The sequence below is a fragment of the Erpetoichthys calabaricus genome, chromosome 8, assembly GCF_900747795.2.
Source record: "Erpetoichthys calabaricus chromosome 8, fErpCal1.3, whole genome shotgun sequence".
Lineage (NCBI taxonomy): Eukaryota > Metazoa > Chordata > Cladistia > Polypteriformes > Polypteridae > Erpetoichthys > Erpetoichthys calabaricus.
In genome coordinates this window covers 4,345,788-4,370,620 of record NC_041401.2, presented here as the reverse complement: position 1 = coordinate 4,370,620, position 24,833 = coordinate 4,345,788, and the positions used below count along the sequence as shown (strand labels likewise).

General features: G+C 37.7%; 1 protein-coding gene across 2 annotated transcripts in view; it reads left to right on the top strand.

The window, feature by feature from the left end:
* The window catches only part of sestd1 (SEC14 and spectrin domains 1), a 186,733-nt gene that overhangs the window by 110,722 nt on the left and 51,178 nt on the right, over positions 1-24,833 (top strand). For both annotated transcript variants that reach the window (XM_028806200.2, XM_051930628.1), the window contains exons 7-11: positions 5,072-5,185; positions 5,633-5,727; positions 7,386-7,441; positions 15,875-16,086; positions 23,524-23,646. In XM_028806200.2, coding sequence (XP_028662033.1) covers positions 5,072-5,185; positions 5,633-5,727; positions 7,386-7,441; positions 15,875-16,086; positions 23,524-23,646 — 600 coding nt within the window. The remainder of the gene's footprint in view (positions 1-5,071; positions 5,186-5,632; positions 5,728-7,385; positions 7,442-15,874; positions 16,087-23,523; positions 23,647-24,833) is intronic.

The following is a 24,833-nucleotide window of genomic DNA, read 5'->3' as shown; positions in this document are numbered from 1 at the left end:
GTTAAAGTGGTTTCTTTATTTAAATAAATAAAATCCACATTCTGTTGTGTGTTAAGCAAGGGATTCCAGTGCAGCAGATTTATTCTGCCCACATGACTATCTATCTATCTATCTATCTATCTATCTATCTATCTATCTATCTATCTATCTATCTATCTATCTATCTATCTATCTATCTATCTATCTATCTATCTATCTATCTATCTATCTATCTATCTATCTATCTATCTATCTATCTATCTATCTATCTATCTATCTATCTATCTACCTACCTACCTACCTACCTACCTACCTACCTACCTGACATTTCATTATTTATGCCCCCCCCCCCCCCAAATGTTTCACAAAAGGAAAAAAAATAAAAGTTTATGTTGTATGATTGAAAATGAATTATACAGTATATATTTATCAGACGTGCTTTCTGGTAAATGTGGAATACAGATTTCCAACTTCTTGTGTAGGTGGAGAGGCATACACTGTATGCATAAAGCTGATTGTTCTTTTTGACTATAAGCATAGGCCGTTTTCAGCAGGCTTTGCTGTGTTACTTGTTTTTGACAAAAGGTGGATGTAAGACTAAATGTTATCTATCGTCATTCAAAGTATAGCTGAAAGATTCTAAAATGGCACCTGCAGTGAACATTCAGAGAAACAGCTGATCAGCATTAAGACAGCACAGCAAAGACTGTTTGTCCTTTCTGGGAGCGTCCCTGCAAGGTGGCCCAGAATCATCCTGGTAATTCCTTGTTTAAAGGAGTTGTTTCTCATTTTGTGAAAACCAGATATTTACGGAGAACAGTAAAGATGCATCATTTTGACTTAATGTCCTCATTTACCATCTTTGCTATCAAAACCTTGGACATTTCCAGATTAACAGCCTCAACAATTCAATTTTCTCATTTACGTGTGTTAGGCCGACCATGTAGTTTTCAGGTCAGAAAAAAATATTGTTTGTAATGTGACAGTCCCAACAGTAATTGGGTTCAGCTCCTAAAGGATGAGTAAAGGCTGTTGGCTCAGTGCTATAACTGCACTCTGCTTTTGTTCTGTTTTTATTTTTTTACCCAGAGTTCTGCACTCAAAAAGATACATTGGAGTGCTAGACAGTATGAGGGATGGAAAATAAAACAACAGCAGAACCAAATACAAAGCAACAATAAACAAAATGTGACTACATCTGTACTGTTCCTGAACGTTGCACAAAACCTCAGTGTCCATTTGAGCTCACTGCTGTTTTCATTTGTGGAAAACACGTGCATGAATGAAGATGGCACAGGGCCATGTCTGATTTGCAGAGTTGCTCAGTTCCGCTCGTACTGCTACATCTAATTTCCTGCTGCTTTTCCTATAGATAACCTTTCAGAAATGAAGTAGCTTTCACAAAACTATATTATCTATTTAGTGATGAACTTTGATAGATCTCTAGTCCTAGCCTGTCCATTATGATGTTTTATATGCTTAACATGGCAATTTGACTTTGTTCACACAAAAATAGCACTTTACAACATTTCCAGGAATTATACTTAAGTCTTGGCCTAACAAATTGTCGGATCGAGTTTGCAAGGATTTTTGGCTTTGTTCACACATGCTTTTGATCTTGCTTATTCTTTAGATGGTCTACATGTTTGACTTTGTCTTGGAATACTTAATTCACCCTTTTGGTATTCTTGTGATCTTCTGTGTCTACTGTGCACGTGAAGAACTGTGCAGACCTTATGCTTACTCCGTTATTTACTGAACTTGCATTTCACTGCAGTTTAGGTTATTACAAATGATCAAAAGAACATGTTGGTGTACTTACACTATGTACAGCTTAAATTTCAAATCAAAATTTATTTGTCATATACAAATTATACATAGAATAAAATAGGCAGTGAAATAAATTTTACTATTTTGGTAAAAAAAATGAGATTTTGCATTTTTTGTGACCACGATCTTCAAAAATTAAACCATGAGCAAGCAATAGCAAAGATTGTTTACCAAAATGAATTATAACACCTTTCCTCAATCTACATTGGCCATGCAACAGACTGGTTTGTTTGGCCTTGAATCTGCGCATTTTTGCCTTATTCATTACTTCCTATATGTCTGAAGACAACTATAAGTGAATTGTACTTAAAACTGGGTGGGAACAATTAGGCGGTGCATTGACTATCACATTTCTAAACTAACACACTGTCTCATGAAGACGACACTCAAAGTAGGGGTATGGAATTTCGTACTGCAAAGATCAGAAGTGCTCTCATTAACGTGGCCTGACAGACAGCAAGCTTCTGATTACAATGATTTATCTAAAGTCAAAGTCAAAAAAAAACCCTATTAGACGTATAGCTCTGAGGCTAAGGATCTGCGCTGGTATCCCGAAGGTCGCCGGTTCGAATCCCCATCACTGCCAAAAAAGATCCTACTCTGCTGGGCCCTTGAGCAAGACCCTTAACCTTCAATTAATGGCTGACCCTGCGCTCTGACCCCAAGGGGTATGCAAAAACTTACCAAATTCCTAATACAAGATATATATGTATAAGGCGAAATAAAGAACAAAAAAAAATGTGTTGTGTATAGAGAGTGCATTACACATTTTAAAAATAAGCATAACCTGATGCAAAGGGAAAAATGTTTTGTGACGTCACATTATTAATTGGCATTCGACGGTATCTGTGGGCTAAGGACAAAAGGATAAGCGTGAACGATTTCTAGTTGTAGATGCTGTCTGTGCTCTCTGTTGTTGTAGACCTGAAAGAACTGGCACCTATGCTTTTGAAAATATGAATTGCAAAATATGCATTTGAAGTAAGTGGTGTGTCACACTCCATGGAAAGGACTGCCATTTAGAGAGCTGATAATGAAGAGCCGCAGGAGATGACGATTTCAGTACTCAAAGCACCTGAATCAACAGATCTGCTCAATGACTCCAGTAGATGAACTGATAAGGTTACACAACGTCCACCTTCTGACTGCACATCAAAATGAATCACTAAAGAAATTTAACATTACTGTCTAATTGGAATTGCAAAGATGCCCTAACAGAATAGCCACTGCGTTTTAAAACGTTGTATAGCCATAGACCTCAATCCTTATCTGTTTGCTGTTTGTAATGTCATATAGTGATGTAATAGTTAAAATGTCAGAAAGATATCATAGCTGACAGAGGCATTTCTCAAACATCTGGAGCCCAGTAGCTGCGGTGGTCTACGTGTGTGTGTGTGTCTGTTTGTCTCCACTGTCGCAGCACTCATTACAACTTGCAGATTAATTATTAAGCTTAAGGGCGGAGTGGTGGCTCTGAGGCTAAGGATCTGCGCTGGCATCCCAAAAGTTGCCGGTTCAAATCGCCGTCAATGCCAAAAAGAGATGCTACTCTTCTGGGCCCTTGAGCAAGGCCCTTAACCTTCAATTGCTCCAGGGGCTGACCCTGCGCTCTGACCGCAAGGGGTATGTGAAAAGATGCATTTCACTGCGTGTTGTCCTGTATAACTATGTATGTGACAAATAAATAAAGAATTATTATTATTCAGCTACCTTGTGCTACTGAGCTCCTCGATGGGTGACATCAGCTTTAGCTTTTGATTTTCTGTTCACGTCAAGTCTTTTGTTCAGTATCTTTTGCTCTCTCCCTTATAACCTGGTGGCGGTTTAAAATGCATGGACTGGAGGAATTGGGGGCGGGTTTTTTTAGGAAGAAGCCCTGTGGGTGGAGGCTTTGCACTGCAGGATTTCAACGCTGTTCATTACGCAGTTTTTAATGGGTTGTCTCTAGATGTGTGTTCTTGTTTGAGAATCCCGACAGGCCGCAAACAGACTAATGACAGCCTGGCTTTACCAATCTGCTTCAACCTCTGATACAATATGGAATGAATGGACCAGTATCACACAAACTGGACATTTGCTGAAAGATGCAAAATACTGCACTCATCACATTTGTGAAGAACCTATTTTTTCAGTTAATAAATGGATTTGGAACTGCTACTAAGTAACTGTAGTGTATTTCGTGGGCAATTGTCAGAGTGTGTGCTGCTTCATCTGATTCTTTTGCAGAACTTTCTGAAAATGTGTTTTCCCTTTCTCATTATGGGTTTAATTGACTATTGGTTCTTCTTTTCTCCTTCTTCTTTCAGCTGCTCCCGTTAGGGGTTGCCACAGCGGATCATCTTTTTCCATATCTTCCTGTCCCCTACATCTTGCTCTGTGACACCCAGCACCTTCATGTCCTCTCTCGGCACATCCTCTTAGGCCTTCATCTTTTCCTCTTACCTAGCAGCTCTATCCTTAACGTCCTTCTCCCAATATACCCAGCATCTCTCCTCTGCACATGTCCAAACCAACTCAATTTTGCCTGTCTGACTCCCAACCGTCCAGCTATTAGCTTTTTGTGGGGGTTAATGGCATATTTATCCATTTTAAATTATAGCACAAAGTGTGCGTAATGTGAAGTCGTCTGGATTCATTCTGAATCAACTATGTGTAGTAAATTAAAACTTAGAAGAATGAGACAAGACGTTCTAACACAGGCTCATCGTACATTCTGACTATCACAACTGTGATCAGAACTGGAGACCTCGGTAGCTCTTCGCGACCAACTTTATTCACTCCTGCATGAATTCATTCTGAATCTTATTGAAAAGGACATACTGTATGTATTTTTCCATACCTTTTGTCTAGTTTTTGAGTTAGCTTGAAAGTGTGTGGTGTATTTGTTTGGCCGAGTCAACACCAGTGGAAACTTGATTGTTAGTTGAACTTTATGGTGCCTGAGCTTGGCAGAAGTTCACTTATGTGGGCTTATTTAACATTTGGCTTTCCATCATGTTCATGGCATTACTGTTTTGCTTCTTAGTAAAATTGTTTTACTGAATTTACTTGGCACTATGCGTTTATCATTTGTTTAAATATGCATTTTTGTACAGTATGTGTTAGGTAGAGCAACCTATTAGCTCAACTGACTGCCACTGTAAATCTCTGGCCTTACCCTGGCACTTCATGAATACTTTTAAGGTGTTTACAATATAAACACTTTCATAAAATAATAGCATTTGTCTTTTTTATTAATATAAATTCTTTTTCTCACTTTTAGGTTATTTTAGTGTCGGCTAATAAGTTGGCAAGATACATAGAACCCTGCCAATTGACAGACGAATTTGGTGGAAGTCTAATGTATGATCACATAGACTGGCTCAACAAAAGACTGGTTGGTTTATGTTTGCATTATTTTTCCTGAATAATTTCAGAGTTTGCTTTATTAAACTGTCTTGCCACAGTTAAAGCCACATTTTTGTAAGTTGTTTCAGTGGTGGTTATCTCTGTCCCCTCTCAGGGTTAGGGTTAATATGGATTTAATATACCACCAGGTTACTGTCTGTGTGAGTTTTCTCTTGTTGTTGAAAGACGTGTGTATTTTATTATTCAGTTACCCCAAGAAATGGCCAAGTTTGGGTGACTGTGGGGTTTTGCATTAAATGTTTTCTGAAATCGGCTAAAATCCATTGCAATATGATGCTTCATGTCTTTGTGGCTGTGTATGAGAAAATGTAGGCTTACAAAATGAATGGTTGCCTTAAATTTATCTCTGTATATTTATTTTTATTATAAAAAATTAGAAAAACTGTTTTGTATTTCTATCCTTTTCTTGGGTTAGGTTTTTGAAAAGTTCACCAAGGAATCTACATCTTTATTGGATGAGCTTGCTTTAATTAATGGCAATGAGAAAGGCAACCAGACTGACAAAGAAAGGTATGTGCTTATTTTACATTTCTTTTAAACCATCGTTCATACAGAATTCAGACATTTATTTTTCTCTGGTATGGTTTCACAGTTATAATTCTACTGCCTTAAATGTGGTCATCTCCTAATTTTTTTCTTTAGGATCTTACAAGCACTGGAGGGCTCAGTCATGGAGATCTGTGTGTTCTGGTTTTATTCTGCAGTCAGGCCTTACAGTATTTTATACAACACATCTGGAATTGAAAAATCTGGTTTTATTCTGCAGTCAGGCCTTACAGTATTTTATACAACACATCTGGAATTGAAAAGTTAGGGTGACTTGACCAAAAGAGTGCTACAATGCCAAACAACCACTCTGTGTTTTATATACTCTTCATTTTCGATGAAACGGAGATGAGAAATGTGTTTCACAAACAGGAACTGAAATAATAAATGCAGTTAAGGAACCCGAAAATATTACTTTCATTAAAGTTGTTTTGCACTGGTTTAGGTCTTTCCATATTTATTGTATGCCTAGTTATGCATTAATAGATATTTGTATGGCACAATCTCAGGCTTCCAGCTGAGCACTTTGAAAGAGGTTTTTAACAAGAAAATGGGGACACAGTTGGAACTCATTTTGAGTAAATTTTGTAAAAATGTTAAAAGTTTTTCTTCACACAGAGAGCCTCAGACATATGGAATAAATTACAGAGTGTTGTAGAGCAAAGATTCTTGAAGTTTGGTCCATGAACCACTATTTGTCAAGTAGTCCCAGGCCTGACCCAGTCATTGTTCTTAGAAGAACTTTTTTTGCTGATAAAGCATCAGCGCACCATGTCTGACTTTCTTGCAGACCATAATATCTTTGCTTCTACACTATGTGGTCCCACTCCAGTCCTGTTCTCTGAGCCAGCATGGTAGCTAGCAGAGTAGCAACACAAAAAATAGTTTGTATCATCTAAAGAGGAGCAGTGTGAGTTTGATAGAGTTCAGATTATGTTTGATTTTACTGACTTTTTAAGGATACCTTTCAAATACATAATAGTGAGAGCAGTACAGACACTTACTGTAAAGTAAGGAGTTGCTTTCAGATGAACAGCCCTGTTCAGGCCTACTAAATCACTTCTTTTGTACACCTGTGGTTGTTACAGTATTTTTCACATTAGTACATGTAGAAACAGAATCTAATAGTTGTAACGTGGAGTGTAGTAATGAGTGACTGTTGGCCATAGGTGGTACTCAATATATCCTAATGGTTCTCATCCCCAAACACTCTGAGTACCATTCCTGTAGACAACAGAACTTTAAGATCCTTCAAAACTCAGCTTAGTGTTATTTTGGAGACATGAGATGAATAGGATTGGCAAGCTTTGCTGGGCTGAATGGCCTGGTCTCAAACAAAATTGTTCTAATATTGTAAAACGCACAGATCTCCCTCTTCTAAGACTTTGGTAGTCTGCGCTGACCACTCACTCTTGAGTGTGGAGCAAAAGTCCTCTGAATTTCTGTTGAAGGTTATCATGGTGTGGGTGACTTATACAATTCTCTGGTTGGTTAGTCTGCATTTCATCTTTTTGTGTAATATTATTTATAAAATAATTGAGTAATACTTGCTTTCCACTTTTCTAAAGACAAATGGTATATTAATTGCATTTCATCCATCAAATATTTATTTTCTTTCATAGGTCAATAGATTACAATTTTTTACCGTCATTTGATCCAGAAACTGTACTACAGACTGGTAGGTTTTCTTTTAAAATGAATATACTTAACCCTGCAATATGTTTTAGTTCTTAACTTTTAAAGGCTATTGTTACCATGCAGATATTTTATAGCCATTCTTATTTAAAAAGAAAAATGCTGAAGGAATAAAATACTCAACTTTCATGGTGAGGCTCCTTTTATAGTGTACATATTAGGGTTACAACAAATAATTAAGCATAAAAAATGAATGAATTTTATTATTTTAAACAATATTGTAACTTTGCAGCAGTCTAAAACAAGACCATATAACAATAAAATCCATTGTTAAAGTAGAAGTGATATAGCACTAAGTTAGGGTTGCCAGATGTCCCTTATATACGGGACATGTCCCATATTTAAAAATTTTGTCCCCTGTCCCATACTGACCTTTCAGGGACACCCAAATGTCCCATATTTAGGTCATTTTCAAATTTCGTAATAAAAATATATTGTTACTACCTTCTTACGGTACTTAGTTGTAACTTTATAAGTAATTCCACTTTCTTTTCTCAGATTCTCTTGATGAAAATAACCCAAATGTAACTAGGAAACGAGTGTTTGCTGCCTGTTTGCAGCTTGTTCAGTTGCTGTGGTTGGCAGAGGACAGCGACACTCTTACCGTTTTGCTCTCCAGCCGCGCTGCTGTGCAGTTCTGTATCAGCATTGCAACATACAGTGACTGTCAACAAAGTGTGTTGTTACTACTTGCCACGCCCCACATTTTTTTCTAACTTAAAAGCTAATCCAGCCATCCTTCCCAAGATGCCAGAACGCAAGTGTAAATTTCGTGTATTCCAGCGAATGTACATTTATCAAACAAGACAGAAGCTGTTTTGAAGCATACTGTGGTGTATGGAATTGCACTTTCAGTATTGAACATGGCGGGATATCAAGTAACACATTATGTCTCTACTTTTGTATAATATATTGGTCTGGGTGTGTAGGAGGCATGTATAAATTTCTATATATAGTAATATATAGAGAGAGATTTTAAGAGTGTCCTGTATTTCTAATTTTCTATTCTGGCAACCCTACACTAAGGTACATTGATCATTTCAGGAAATTGAATACATAAGCACTAGGATGGCCGTTCCAGAGCCCCACTTACGATAGCTCAGCATGGCACTCTCCTAAAATGCAGTTCAATTTAAAGAAGTGCAAAGTGTTTAAAGGGACATTTATTATAAATATAAGACTGCGGAAGCGGACCCACAGCCAGCAACCTCTGAAACTGATTTAGGTGCTTTATGCTGACACATTATTCTCAGTGTCTGGCCAGTGTGTGGATACAATTAAAAGGGTTATACCCTATAATGTTAACATTAGGTTTTATTTTAAAATGTAATATTGAATGTGATGTTTAAAAGATGTAAGGGGTATAGGGTCTGTATTATCGCATGTACTGAGTCCAGTGAAATTCTTATTTGCATTGCTAATCAACATGCAGCATCTCATCTCTCTCCAGTATCATGATTAGTGATAGGTATGAAAGGTGCTGTATAACAGATAGATGTTGAAGATGCTATGTAATAGATTTATAGGGTCATTGCTGTCACTTGTACAGAGTCCAGTAAAATTCTTTCTTGCATGTGTTAGTGATCCTGCCACACGTCCCCACTATCCAGCACAATGACTAGTGATAGATATGAAAGGTTCTATGTAATAAATAAATGTGAAAAACACTATATAATAGATACTAGGAGGGGCAAGCCCCCCTGGCACCTTTGGCGCCCAACCCCCAATTGCGTCCAGAATATTAGTAAAATCTGTAAATGTACAAAAGAAAAATTATTTATTGGAGCCAAAATCACGAAATTCTACAAATATGTAAAAGAAAAATTAATATTTAATGGAGTAAAAATAATGAAATGAGAATAAAATATTTACTTTCTTACTGATTGGAGTATTCCTGTTAAACTGAGGTCCACAATGCTCGATGAGTATTTATAAGAGACTAAATAAACGATCCATTCATTTTAACTGACAAAAACCTTGACTTTCTTGATATTTTAGTTTATAATTCAAAAACGTAATAAGAATCTGGAAATCTAACAACATCACATTAAAGTTTGATAAATTCTGAAAAGAATGACACCAAACATATATATAGGTTTTAAAATAAGTCCGATTTAAAGTGTGACATAAAAACGTTGCACTTTTAGGCTCAGGATTTTATATATAATATATCATATTATATATATATATATATATTTCTCTTCTGGTTCGTCCTGCTTCCTCTTCAAAACTGGTCCCGCCGACATGCCATTTCTCGATTCCTATTCGTCGTCTTCCATGTCATGCACTATAATACATCCAACAAATACTCGAGGTGCTGCCACAACAGTAAAGTATCTTTACCACCTTTGTGGGAGCCTCCTGTTCCTTTACAACAGCTTCTTATGCAGCAAACATCAGAAGCTAAAAATTATGGTGAACACATTCGAGAATACAACTCTTCTCTAGCGTTTGCTTCCATGGGTGCACAGATAACTCAACCTCCTGAGCCACGGACCATATTGTTTTAAAATACACGGGCAAATTAATCACCAAATCTCTCCACTATACACTAACACTTCTACTTCTCCAGGATATGAACAGTTGTATGTTTTTGACAGAGCGCAAGCTACTGAAATACGCTTACAAAATAAAGCAAACTCTGCATGCGGCGGAAATGTACTTCTCCACCTAGATTCCATGCTTAGAACCATCAACCCCTTCGCTAAATCATACAAACACATGCATGTATGAATGGTTTTCAAGGAAAACCCTAGGCAGGATTTATGACGATATAATGCCCCGACATGTTACACCGATGTTGCAGCAATTTTCGCCAGAGAAGATGACAAAACGTCTGCTGATAGGGACATTTGCATCTATCCCATAGGCAACTCCTGTAAACAGATTTCCACGCTCAATATGAATTGCGATCCTATGGTTTACCCACTTTTATTCCCTTACGGAGACATTGGATGGCACAAAGATTTACAACATGTTCCCGATAAAAGAACCGGCAAGCGAATAAGGCTTATTCAATGCCAATTCTACGCGTACAGATTAGCAGTGAGGAATACATTTAGTATTTTGCACTCCAGCGACAAACTATTCCAACAGTATGTCGTAGATGCGTATGTTAAAACAGAGGGCGCACGTCTCAACTATCTCAGATTACATCAACAAGATCTGCGTGTGGAACTATCAGACGCACTGCAAGCAAACGCTGAAAATAACAACGTACGTGTAGGCAAAATGATCATATTACCGTCCACATTTCCAGGAAGTCCAAGATACATGCAACAAAACGAACAGGATGCCATGGCCATAGTACATAAATTCAGAAAGCCTGATTTATTTGTCACTTTCACATGTAATCCTGCTTGGCCGGAAATTCTACATGCACACTGCGTCTTTCAAGAAGTATTTATTTCTTCTTGATTTCTGAATTCCTTTATCACCGTTTTCCGTTCCTATTCTTACACCGCCATATGATACAACGGGCGTCAGCTAGTGTGTTTATATATATATATATATATATATATATATATATATATATATATATATATATACTCTTCAGTCTGCAGGTGACGTTTTGAATAGAGTTTGCTGTTCTGGTCACCATATTAGCTAAAGACACAGCAGCCTCAGAAGCTGTGCAGCACCAAGTGCATTGCTGGAACTAAAGAATATGCCTGACTTTCAACCTCTTAGGTCCCCATATTTTCTTCCCTGCTCAAGACCAAACTGTGGTCCTCAAAATTCTTTAAGGCCTGAATAAAATTGAGGCAGCCGTATTATTTCAGTGAATCTTATGCATTTGAATTCTGGTATATATTAGGGTGAAGTGTAGTTGAGACAGAATCCAGAAAGCTCTTACTCTTCAAAAAGCCTTTGGGAATCTAAACAAAAAACAATCTTCATGATGAGGAAACCTTGGCAACCTTTTTTTTTTTTTTTTTGCTGGGTCAGGTTTGCCATTAACTAACTTAATGAGCTCAATGGACCAAATAAACTGTTCTGTTCTGTCACATATCTTATCTTCCCATGGGGTATTTGAAAGATCTTTTCAGTTATACTGTATTTTGGATTACAATATAATATTTCAGGATTTGAGTATAAATTGTCACATATGGCCATATTTCCTACATCCAGTCTCTGTGATGAGTTTACATGTCACAGTGTGTCTGCATGATTTTTATCACCTGTATCTACCAAGACGTGTTTGCTTGAATTGTGATTTTAAATTGGCACAATGTAAGTGTATATCTGTATAATTTGGCTCTGCAGTGGACTGGCACCATGTCGATTGTTGGTTTTTGCCTTGTACCCAATGCTGGAAGGGTAGGCTCGTTTTAACTTTTAATAAGAGAAGTTTTTTGCATTTTTAAAAATCATTACAATTAAAACTTTTTAAATGTGCCAAACATGATTAGAGAATGTAAATAGTGTGTAGAATTTGGCAAAAAACAGAATATTTCATAGTGTGTACACCCCAGCTTTGCCAATCATGTGGTTGCTAGATCTGTGCTGTTTGATTATGGGTAATTCTGTGGGGCTGACTTAGGCATTTTATGCATGTGCTTTTAGTACTGTGTTGTTCAATCTATTTATTTATTTTATTTTGGTGTGGAGGGTAAGCAGCATGTGTTCTAATTTCAGCTTGTAAGATATACAGTTAGTTAGCAACTCCAAGATGGATGAATGTGCCTTGTGGTAGACTAATGGCTGATTCCTGTTTTGTGCACAATCCTCCTACATTAAGAACCAGTGAAAAGGTGGTTTTGAAATCTGAATGGATGAATTCAAATGAAGAATCTGGGAACTCTGAGGTTTTGGAATGGGCTTTGGCACGATTAACTGTGCTTGTTTTGTCAGTGCACTTTGCTAACATCAGTAACTAACAGCCAGCCGCAGCATCATTAGCTAAAGATTTAGAATTGTAGTAAAGAGATCTCTTTGTTATTTAGGATTAGTAATCCATTTTGAATTCTTCAAAATCATGTGATTTTTAAATCCCTTTGATCAAGCCGTTGCTAAATGGCTGTCATAGCCTTTTTTTTTTTCCTGGACTGCCTTGCCTCTGGTGAGGTGCAGAACAAAAATCTTTATTTTATTGATGGGCATCTTAATGGCAAAAAGCTAAATGATTTGGTTTATCGTCCCCTGTAAAGCACATTTTAATAAAGCAGTGGTTCTTAAACTTTGTTTTCCCCTTGCAACTCAATTTTGCTTTATTTTCATCTTCGCTGACCATCATCCCATTCTCCTTTGGAGAATCACCAATGTAGGTCATTAAGAAGCAATGACGTTCACCTTAACTGCCCACAGTGATCCATCGCAAGATACTCTGCAAACCATACGCAAGCCTCTCCCATTAAGTACAATTGTGAATCTCGACCCAGCACAACTTAAATTCAGACAACACACGTTGAAGAAGAAGTGATTTTTATAATTTGAGACAGCTGGAGTTACTTGATGTGGTATAGCAAATCTTTATTTAAGAAACCTTTCTTGAAAATGCTTGCGAATATGACTGAAGTTCCTCCTGCAATCATATGAATGAAGTATTTTTTATCAGGTAAAGGAAGGTACAGTGCTAGCAGGCCAAGTTCTTTCAAAGGGATTTTCTTTGTAATATCAACAGCTTTAATACTGAAAGGCAACAGCTTCTGGGATGATATTTTGAATTTCATCATATTGTTCCTTTTTTTCCTTCCAAAATAAACATGTTAATTGTGAATAGGATGTAGCAGTGATTTCAAACAATGGACTGCACGTCGCTAGCTTTGCTCAAGCTGTGCAAAGGAAACATTTTTTACCTGCCCTCTTTGTAAATGTCAACAATATTTTAAAAATATTTAACAAGTTATACATATCTGTGTTTGCTATGTGAAACACCTTGTGATAGCGTAATAAGCACTAACTTATTTATGCCCAGCTGTCAAAAATAAAAAGTATTCTAACTTCCCCAGTGTATGTCCATGAACAGACTAAATCATTCTTAGGCAGCCAATAATCCACAGTGGACTTACTACTACACTTCCACCTTCCTTCCCTGTATTCACAAAATGTGCTCTTAAGAAAACAAAAGTGACAGAAAATAACCCAAGTATTTAGAATTTCTGATTAGTCGTTTACTGTGAATGTCTGCCAGCTGTTACTCCTGCCTTGTGCCCCATGATTGCTGGGTAGTGCCTTCAAAACCTACAGTTTTTCTGCAAGAATTTTTGCCATTCATTTTTAAAGAGTGCAGTAAAAATACATGTATGTTATTGAAGACAACTAAGGATAAGTTTGGAGTCATTTTCTTCCATATGTGTTTTACTGTAATATTAATATGGGTATTTTTGGAAGCCAATAGGCTTAGTGTTAGTAGTGGTTGATACAGTATACTGGTTAAAATTCTTTCTCTGGTGTACATTTAGAGACAGGTGTTTTACCAGTATGTTAAAAATTACTGGAAAACTTGTGAATATGTTGTTACGTTGTTTTAGGGTCCTAGGGTGACCCTATTGTCTACTTTATACTCTTTATTCCATAGACCAGGGATGAGTAATGTTGATCCTGGAGAGCCGAAATGGCTAAAGGTTTTCATTCCAACCCAGTTGCAGAATTAGAAACCAATCCTTTCCAATCTCAGACCTTATTTAATTTTATGGCTTGCTAGTCTGCAATGTAAGATTCTTATGTTGTAGATTTTTTTTCCTTTCCAAGAATATCATCAAAATGATTTGAAGCCTGTCACATTTTCTGCTAAGTGTTTTAATGAATCAAACAGTGAATGATAACTGTATAAATCACAAACTACAAATCCCAAAAGCCCCTCCATCCATGCAAAACTGTTTAAAGACACAGACCCCAATTTATAAACAGGAATCTATGCAACTACAGTAGTGTTGTTGTTCACGTTTAACAATCACTCAACAGGACATATGTACACAAAAATAAAACCCCCTGTGTGACCAAGCTACAAGTGAATCAAAACAGGTTCTGTCACATCTGTAGTTATTTCCCATTCCCAGGTCATAAACTAACTTGAAAAGAAACAGACTGGAACAAATGCGTAAATTATTAGTACAACACACATTAATGTACAAGAAAGGCTTGCTATGCCTGTACGGAAGTCCTGTAAATTAATTTTATCCTAGGTCGTTTGAGCAAAATAATTAAAATTTAATATAAACAGTCCACAGTTCATAAATTGAAGATTTTCCAGACCAGGACTAGCACATAAAAGTAAGAATTTCACTGGACTCGGTACATGTGACAGTAACAACAATAACAACAATAGTTATTTTATTAGCACATTTTCTTACATGAAAGTAGCTCAAGGTGTTTTTAAATAATAATGGCTAGCAATGTCGCCTTCACCTTTAATCTGCCTTTTTCCATTTCCTGATCCAAAACTTAATCCACTATTATAGGTCAGACTGTTTTTTCAGTCTCTACTTAAACATCATCTATTTTAATGACTTTTTAAACAGCATTTATCTTTATACATATACAGTCATCCCTCACCTATCGCGGAGGGTTACGTTCCAGAGCCCCCCGCAAATAGGTGAAAATCCGCGAAGTAGCGATCTTGTATTTATTTTATTATTTATATATATTTTAAGGTTTTATAATCCCTTACCACACTCTTATAAACACTTCCAATGCTCTTAAACACTTTCTAAACTCTTAAATCTACGTAATTTTAACAACATATAAAATTCTATATGGGTATAACCAGTGAAGTATACTACAACTTGAATGATGAAGATGATGAATTAGCTGTGCAGTACTGATGACGATGAGATGAATGTACTGCACCGCCAAGAAGACACCACTTCATCAGGCGCTTCATCAGGTGGTGCAGTATCTTCTCCCTCGTTCGTAACTCCTGTTTTCGCTAAAGGCATAGGCGTAACTGATCTCTTTGGGTGGCATCGTAGGGCTTGAAATAAATTCAGTCTTTTACGAAAATTTCACAAAAGCACAACACCGCAGAGCAACACTACACGCAGCGATCAGACGTTGATGTGAATTAGACAAGGCGAGATGCTGAACGCATGGCCACAGCGCGAGAGAGCAAACAGACCCTTGCTACGGTCACTGAGCCAATCAGCTCAATATATTTATATATTATTCAATATATTTAAATATATATTTAATTCAATATATTTAAAACCCGCGATACAGTGAAGCCGCAATAGGTGAACCTCGATATGGCGAGGGACGACTGTAGTAGTATTTTGGTATGTAGTATGCATTGCCTGACTTCTTTTTAGCTTGTTTGTAATGGCTTGCTTATAGAGATTGCTTTTTAACTGTTCATATGTGACTAGTTGCCTAGATTATACCAGACATTTATAAATTTAAACTATAAATTAATTATAAATTTAATTTTATAAATTAAGCTATTATTTCTCCATTTTCTTTTTTTCTTTATAAAAAGGCCATGAGCTGCTTTCTGAGCTTCAGCAACGACGTTTCAATGGGTCAGAGGGTGGTGTCTCGTGGTCTCCGATGGATGATGAGCTTTTGGCACAGCCACAGGTCATGAAGCTACTTGATTCTCTTCGTGAGCAGTATACACGGTACCAAGAGGTGTGCAGACAGCGCAGCAAACGCACCCAGCTGGAGGAGATCCAACAGAAAGTTATGCAGGTACATTGAGGATCATAGCTGTCTCTTAAAGGACACTGGTAAACTGTGATAGAAGACCAGCCCACAATATTGAACTGTCACTTAAAGATACCTTTAGCAGCATTTATTGTGTGATCATTTTTTTTTTGTGCTTATCCAAACATGTAAATTGGGTCTCACAAGCAAGTTAAGCAACTTTGTGGAACATTCTATGTAAAGCTGGTATATTGATGGCAATTTTAAATATTTCTGAACATAGAGCTAGTAGTGTAGTGATCAGGCATAACCATTTGTAAAATTGTATGTATTATTAACAGATTAACTATTCATTAGTTAAATAAAGAAATCATGACAAATGAGTAGATTACATCTAATAGTATAGTGAAGAGAAGTTCTTGTAAACTACATCACAAAGTCAGGTTTGTGTTCTTGCCATTAGAGCTGGTGTAAAATTTTGTCTTATTAAACAGAACCAAACCAACCGATTCTTAAATTATTCACTTCATTCGGAGCTTGTTTATTCTTGGTAGAGTAATATTTTGCTCTGCTTTCCCCTTTTGTATTATTAATATGTAGCCTTTGTCAGAATGCCTCAAATCTCCCAGACTTACCACTGTTTACAAGATATTGTACCGTATAACTTCTCCCCACCTTCCCTTCTACATGTATAACCTCAGGCAATTAGATGTAGTAAAAGACAAGCAGGAGTTAAGTTACACTTTAAATAATGTATTATTGATAATATTCATAAATAATAACAATATGCAAAGTACATTTGAATATTGGCAATCATGCAACCTGATAAATGTTGATGTGTAGTTTCAGCCCACACACACAGACTTGTTAGTTACTTAATGTCTCTAGTTAAGTCCTCATTTGTGGTCCGCTTTCTTCAGAACAGGCCGCATGCCCATCTCAATATGGCTGCCGAGCTGTGCTCTTCATTATGTTGTCCTTTTCAGTTCATGGTGTGAGATGGTCTTTCATCAGTTTGGGGAGAGAGAGAGAGAGGTAAAGCAAGCAAATGTATAGATTTTCTGTCCAACCCCTAGAGCCAATAGGATGTCATGGTACTTAAAGGTTTCTGATACAAGCCAGTCCCAAACAGCCATACTTGAGACCAATGGGGGAATAGAACACCTTTCACACCTGCCTTCCAAACCATATGTTAAGGTAAAGCTTGGCAGTTAGGCAGCCTGGCTTTCCTGTGGGGGTTGACTGGGAGTCCTGCAGAGAAATATTAGCCAAACTTGTGTGAGGCACTTCACCCCAACCCTGTCGTAAAATTCAAAGCGACTCAGTCCTAAAAGAGGGGAAGGGGTTCTTAAACCATCAAACCATTGCTGTTATTATCAGTAATGTAACATTAATATTAAATTTGCTTTTGTCTAAGTTACAAATAAAGACATACAAAATATTAATCAACTTGTATGCAAAATTTCACATCACAACAGAGCTACAGTGCATAATCCTCCAAAAAAAATATTTTGACACAGAATTCACAGCAACACTTTATGGAGTGTTGCCTTATGAAATACGGGAGTCAGTAACCGTTTGATTTTAGTACTTACATACGTGAACTCCTAAAATGGCATAATTAGATTCAAGATCATGGTAGGCCAGAGCTTATGTTGGCATCATCAAATACAAAGCCAGAAACAGCCATGGAAGGATGCCAGGCTCAGATGTGGCACTGTCCGCTGAGGATTTTGAATTGCCAGACGAAAGAGGTGACACTGAGAGTTCTGCTGGGTTGCCCAAAGGTATCTGTGACAGGTATGTCACCATTACTCCTGTGCATTTTCTTTTCAGGTGGTCCAACAGACATTACAGCTGTGCTACCATACCAAGTGAGCTTATTTTGTTTTACAGATCTTGCAAAAGACAGATTTCTTACCAGAGAGGGAATCCAACCTCATCTCACCATGCAACAACAAATTAGTGTTCTATCTAGTTTTTGACACACGTTTTTAGGAGGTCACAGTGCACTGGAGCCATTCCAAAGGACTGGAAAATGGCAAATATCATTGCATTATATAAAAAGGGTGACAGGGCAGATCCAAGCAACTACAGGCCAGTAAGCTTACCATGCATCACAGGAAAATTAATGGATGGAATTATTAAGGATAAGATGGAGCAACACCTAGAAAGGACAGGAGTTATTAGGAACAGTCACCATGGGGTCATAAGAGGGAGGTCGTGTTTTACTAACATGCTGGAATTCTATGAGAAGGCAACAAAAGGATACGATCAAAGTGGAGCAGATGAGATTATTTATCTTGACTTTCAGAAAGCGTTTAAGGTGCCACATGAGAGGGTGGGCATCAAATTAAAAGTGGGAGTTCAGGGTGATGTTTTTAGATGGGTGCAGAATTGGCTCAGACACAGGAAGCAGAGGGTGATGGTGTGAGGAACCATATCAGAACTGGGTGATGTTAAGAGAGGTGACCAGCAGGGGGCAGTGCTGGGGCCGCTGCTATTTTTAATACATATAAATGATTTAGATAGGAATATAAGTAACAGGCTGATTAAGTTTGCAGATGATACCAAGATAGGTGGATTAGCAGATAATTTGGTAATTATAGAAGGACTTGGATAGCAGACAGGCTTGGGCAGATATGTGGCAGATGAAATTTAATGTCAATAAATGTAAAGAATTACACATAGGAAGTGAAAATGTGAGGTTTGAACTCATAATGGGCGGTCATAAAATTGAGAGTACACCTTATGCGAAGGATTTAGGAGTCGTAGTGGACTCTAAGCTATCGACGTCCCGACAGTGTTCAGAAGCCATTAAGAAGGCTAACAGAATGTCAGGTTATATAGCGCCTTGACGTGTGGAGTACAAGTTACAGGAGGTTCTGCTCAACCTTTATAACACACTGGTGAGGCCTCATCTTGAGTACTGTGTTTAGTTTTGGTCTCCAGGCTACAAAAAGGACATCGCAGCACTAGAGAAGGTCCAGAGATGAGTGACTAGGCTGATTCCAGGGCTACAGGGGATGAGTTATGAGGAAAGATTAAAAGAGCTGAGCCTTCACAGCTTAAGCAAAAGAAGATTAAGAGGTGACCTGATTGAAGTGTTTAAAATTATGAAGGGAATTAGTGCAGTGGATCGAGACTGTTATTTTAAAATGAGTTCATCAAGAACACGGGGACACGGTTGGAAACTTGTTAAGGGTAAATGTCGCACAAACATTAGCAGGTTTTTCTTTACACAAAGAATGATGGACTCTTGGAATAAGCCACCAAGTAGTCTGGTAGACAGTAAGACATGAGGGACTTTCAGAACTTGACTTGATGTTGTTTTGGAAGAAATAAGTGGATAGGACTGGCAAGCTTTGTTGGGCGGAATGGCCTGTTCTCGTCTAGAGTTTTCTAATGTTCTAAAGTTAACGTAGTGTGGCAGATAAATGAATAAAGGACCAAAAACAGTGTCATAGTCCAAACACTAGGCCATGTTTTAAACTGTGAAGTCAAAAATAAAAACTTGTTGGAGCCAAAACACTAAGAGAGGTCAAAAATCAAGGTGAACTAAAGAAACTCGTAACCGTGATGACATGCTATGTCTTAGTTTGTATCCATAATCACTGATAACCAGTAAGTCCACAGCGCTGACCTCAATACTGTCACAGTGGTATGTAAAAATGACCACACACTCCCAAACTGATCCTGATCACAAAAATGATTTCATCCATAAGAAAACATAATTAAATCAATTGTGAACAGCTAAAATTCTGAACTTCTGTAACGGGATTTAGACCACTTCCGTATGTTGTATGAAATCCAATACAGCGACGTGCTACTTGGATGGGACCTACATTTGAAGGCTTGATTCAGAAGTATATAAATCTTTACACTATTTAACTATTTATTTGACATTCTGCATGTCACACATTGCAGTACTGATTCAGCATGCCAGTAGAAAGAAATCAAGGTGGCAGACATGAGAAGTATTTGGGGTGACTGTTGCCAGCCAGTACAGCCCAATTGCTAAACATTTTCTGAAGGAATTGATAAACTTCATGCACCTATTTTTCAGAGAGACTCTGGCAGACTGGTGTTGTCATAAGTTATACAATGTCCCTCCTGATGTCCTAAAGTTGTCAAATTACTGTTTCACATCCCCACCACTCCTGACTCCTTTATCTGCACACAGATGTGACAGTGGAGACTACTGTCTAAACAAGAGCTGCAGTTTTTCATTTTCTTGTCATCATGAGCTGCTTTGGCAGCTGCACCTCACTAAAACCAATGTCAAGTACCAAAGCACCAGTAAACTGTTGGTACCTTATAGTAAAAGCCAATTCATCACATCTGTCTGATGACTTGACTTTGATTAATTTTGCGCATGTGGTGCATTAATAATGGATTAATAATGGATATCTATTCATGTTTATGTTGGATTTGCATAACTCAGGAAACTGGGAGCAGTTGAGCAAAAAATATCGGATATGAACTTAAAATAAAAATAAATAAAACAGATCTGAGTTACTCAAAGTAACTTCTGAGTAAAACATATGCACTTTATGTCTGCTGAGGTATGTAGGAGCCCAAATCCTGAATACTATGTAATGTTTCTCAAATATAAAGAGACTAATTCAAAGCAAGAATTAGCAAGAAATTGTGAATTTCCCCTTGGGATTAATTAATTAATTAATTAATTAATTAAGTAATTAAGTAAGTCAGTCAGTCAGTCAGTCATTTCAAAGAAACGAAACATAAGCTCTTTGTTAAGTTTGTCTGAGGAGAACACTTCTTTCTGAATGTCATGCAGGTTTCTCCTCACAAGCTTGTCTCAACAATTTTGTTTCTCAAGCATGGAATTATCTATAACTTAACCAGTAACGGAGCACTGCTATTACACTTGCCTTATAGTTTTCCTCCTCTTTCTCTGTACGTTTATCATTCGTTTGCTCAGAGGTTGATGCGCTTGCTGCTTCCTGAGCAGCTCTTCTTTTCTCCACCCTAGTGGCCCGCTTCTTCTCTTCTTTCGTCACCATCTTTTTGCATTAAAACTGATTAAGTCAGTGTTTGTGTTTCAATTACTTAGTATGTTTTCCTTAATTTTTCACTTAAGCTGGCACTTAACTCTTCAATCTGCCTCAAGAATGATTTAAGATATGTAGAGGAAGTGATGGTGAAGTGGTAGGGAATGAGAATGGTGTCCGTACGCAGGTGCCACATGGCCGCCCAGTGCCGAGGGTTGATTCTACAATAAAATAAAACAAAAGGAGTAACCTTGGAGGTCAGTCATCACCCCGAAAGCGGACAGTAGATGTCACGTAGTAGATGTGTACCAAATTTCAGGTCATCAGGTCAAACGGTTTTAAGCTACAGGTGATTTAAAATCCGGGACAGACAAGTGAACAGCCACGATAGCGTAATATATATAAAGATACTTCATGCTGTAGCAGCCAAGACAGCACCTCCGTTAGCCACTGTAGACTGGGAAATTCAATCCGGAGCAGTCGTAAAACACGTACTGTAGCCAGTTTCATAACTCCATCATTTATGAAAACTCTTCAAGTTTACCTACATGTCTCCTCACCAAAGTGAGTGATAAAGTACCACACTCGCATTACAGGACATACATTTAGAGCAACTTAATGCACATATACGATAGTAGTGGAACACACAAACCTGTGCCCCTAACATAAAAGGGAAGCGAAAATGTAGTCATAGATAGGGAACTGTGGAAGTGAACAATTAAAGAAATGTAGTATTGAAAAACATTATACCACATGAAAAATACAAACTCAAAATAATGCATGAAGTTCACGTTATTTTAAACAATAACTATCAAGAGAAATAAAAGTACTCAATGTAAAAATATACAGGCCTAACAAAACAGAACACTGAAATATTTGCAGAATTTCTTTACTAATCACACTACTTGTGTAAACGTGGTCATTGGCCTTTCCATTCATTCACTCGTTCATTTTCTACCACTTATCTGGAACCGGGTCACAGTGGCAACAGTCTTAGCAGTGAGGCCTGAATGTCCTTTTTCCCCAGCCCCACATGCCAACTCATACTGTGGGATCCCAAGGTGTTCCCAGACCATCTGGGAGATGATGATCTACCTAGTGAGCCCTGGGTCTTCCTGGGGGTCTCCTCCTTGCTGGTCATGCCCATAAAACCTCCACTAGGAGGCGTCCAGGATGTTTCTTTATCAGATGTCTGAACCACCTTAATTTGGCTCCTTGATTGTAAATCGTGAGTACTTTTGTACCGCGTTTTGGGGGGATTATCAGTAGAGTCTTTTGTCAGAGCAAAAGATAATGAGTTGTTGGTACCTCTTTTTTTCAGTTCCTGTCAAAAGTTATAATGTCTTTTATTAGTTCTGATGGTTCATATAGAGCAAGGTGAACATTTCTATTTTGGTAGCACATTCTTTAGTTTTCATCCTGAAAAAAATACAACCCAACAGTGAGTGCAATTCAAACTCTCCCTTGTAGTGCTCTTCAACCAGACATGGAATCAAAGATGTAAAAGCAGTGCTTGCCTGTGGGTAGAAGTTGTTAGTATTTGACCCTCTCTTTGCTTGTTGGCACGCATTTTCCTGCTGTTGCAGTTCTTGCATCCTGTGTCATGAAGTATCTCTAGCTTGCCAATGAAGCCAGCTGCTTGGTGGTTCAGTGCTCAGGCTTACCTCTCACCTCAGTGTCGTTTCTTGTTATTGTTTTTCATTCTTTGTCAGTGAAGCACCTCCTTTATTTGGCTTGACACTTTGTAGATGTCCCTGATTGACTTCTTCTTCATGCCATCATAGTGTGTAGCACTGTATTTTGCAATCCTAAAGCTCACTTTACTGTGAGAACACAAACAGCGGTCAGTTTGCGTGGCCCTTTGTTCATCTATGACACGCATATTCTGTATCCTGCACTTGCAGTGCCATCTGCTGAGTGTCGTTTCTTCCTCTTCCTATGAGAGGCCTGAGCAATGCGCTTAATGCTCAGCAGCTTTTGCCTTTCTGCTGTGCCGCCCTATCAAGCAGTTTACCATAAGAAGCAAGCAAACCCCAGTGATTTTGCAATGGTTGATGCTACTCAAATTTCTTGTTTCACTGGCACGTATCCGGTCATCCACTATCGATTAAGACCAAGATGAAGGTTCTAGCCATAGTGGTTTGTGAGTAATTGCATGACAGACAGACATACCTTAGCATTTTGTATATGTAGAATACAGTATATTTATGTTTATATACTGTACATATACACACAAACAGGCTGAATTGCTTTATTTGTTTAGGTTATATTAGGTATGGCAAAGAAATGCCTCATATTTAAAGTGCACTCCAAATAGGTTTAGAAACATATGAAAGAAATGTGAAGTATAAAATATCATGTTTCCATGTACCGTGCTTGTTGGTTCTGCTTTTTAAAAAGTATGTTTTATTCACACATATTTTTATTGTGCATCATTTAACTGTTGCATGGTCTGTTACTTTGCTAGGTTGTAAACTGGCTTGAAGGACCAGGAACAGAGCAGCTGAGAACTCAGTGGGGAATTGGAGACTCCATTCGAGCCTCGCAGGCCTTGCAACAGAAGCATGAAGAAATTGAAAGTCAGCACAGTGTGAGTTTTACTTTCTTTTTTAGTATATAACAGGTTGCTAATTCTTTTATTTTTCTTTCCAGTATAAAGTGCCCTCAGCAAATCAAACAAAGAAAGCCAGGTATTTTGCCTATCCATGTTTCATTTTATTTTTTTTAAATACAAATTTATACCTATGAATTTCCCCTTGGGATTAATATAATGTGTGTGTGTGTGTGTGTGTGTGTGTGTGTGTGTGTGTGTGTGTGTGTGTCTGTGTGTCTGTCTGTCTGTCTGTCTGTCTGTCTGTCTGTCTGTCTGTCTGTCTTTAGTAGACATTTTGATTAAAGGCCATCCCAACATCTAGTGGCTGAATCTTTACCCCTAAATTACCAGGATTAACTTACCAAGTCATGGACCTGCACCTTTGCTGTCTTCCAGGACTATCAACGTTGTTTGGGTGCGTCCTTCTCTCTTTTTTTTATTCCTCTTTTCAAAGAGGAGACTGGGTGGGACAGTCCTTCTTGGAAGTTATTTTCCTCCTTCCACCAAATACAGCAAACCACAGAAGGCGTGGTGCAGTAAGCATACTTCCATTTTTCTGCTGACAAAAGAGAAGACCAGTGACAATATCAGGTTGCATTAATGATTCTTCATTCATTGTTTTTTTTCAGTTTTAATCACTATTTGTGTATAATTACTGTTTGAAAGTCACAAGTCTGAATTCTCTGTTACCATTGCCGTAATGCTGCAAAATTTACTGTTGTAGTATGCACATGAAATGTAATAGCAACCTTCTTTGTGAGCTGCATATTAGTAAAAGAAAGCTTGAATTATGTTTTAATAAAGTAATGAAATCACTCAACTGTGAAAAAATATATATTTTTCCATTAAAACAAAATTACTGGTCTTCATCTTTCTCTTCATTTTAGTGACTGTGAGTTTAGATTCACACTTAAACTAAGATGCCTCCCACTCAAATGCATCAGCTTACGCTCCTGCTGACTTCTCTCAGCATCTCTTCCTCTCACAAGTTAAAACTGTATTGGATTTCTTCTATTGTATTGTAAGAACTAAACAGTTAAGACTAAAAGTCTCTGAAGCATAAAAAGTTCACAACACCTCCCTTGGGGAAGTTCCTGTGCTTTCAGGGTTTCCTACAGGAGGAGCTTATCTAACACAACATTATGAACTACCAGCACCAGCATGCCCTTTAGCTCTGACCCCAT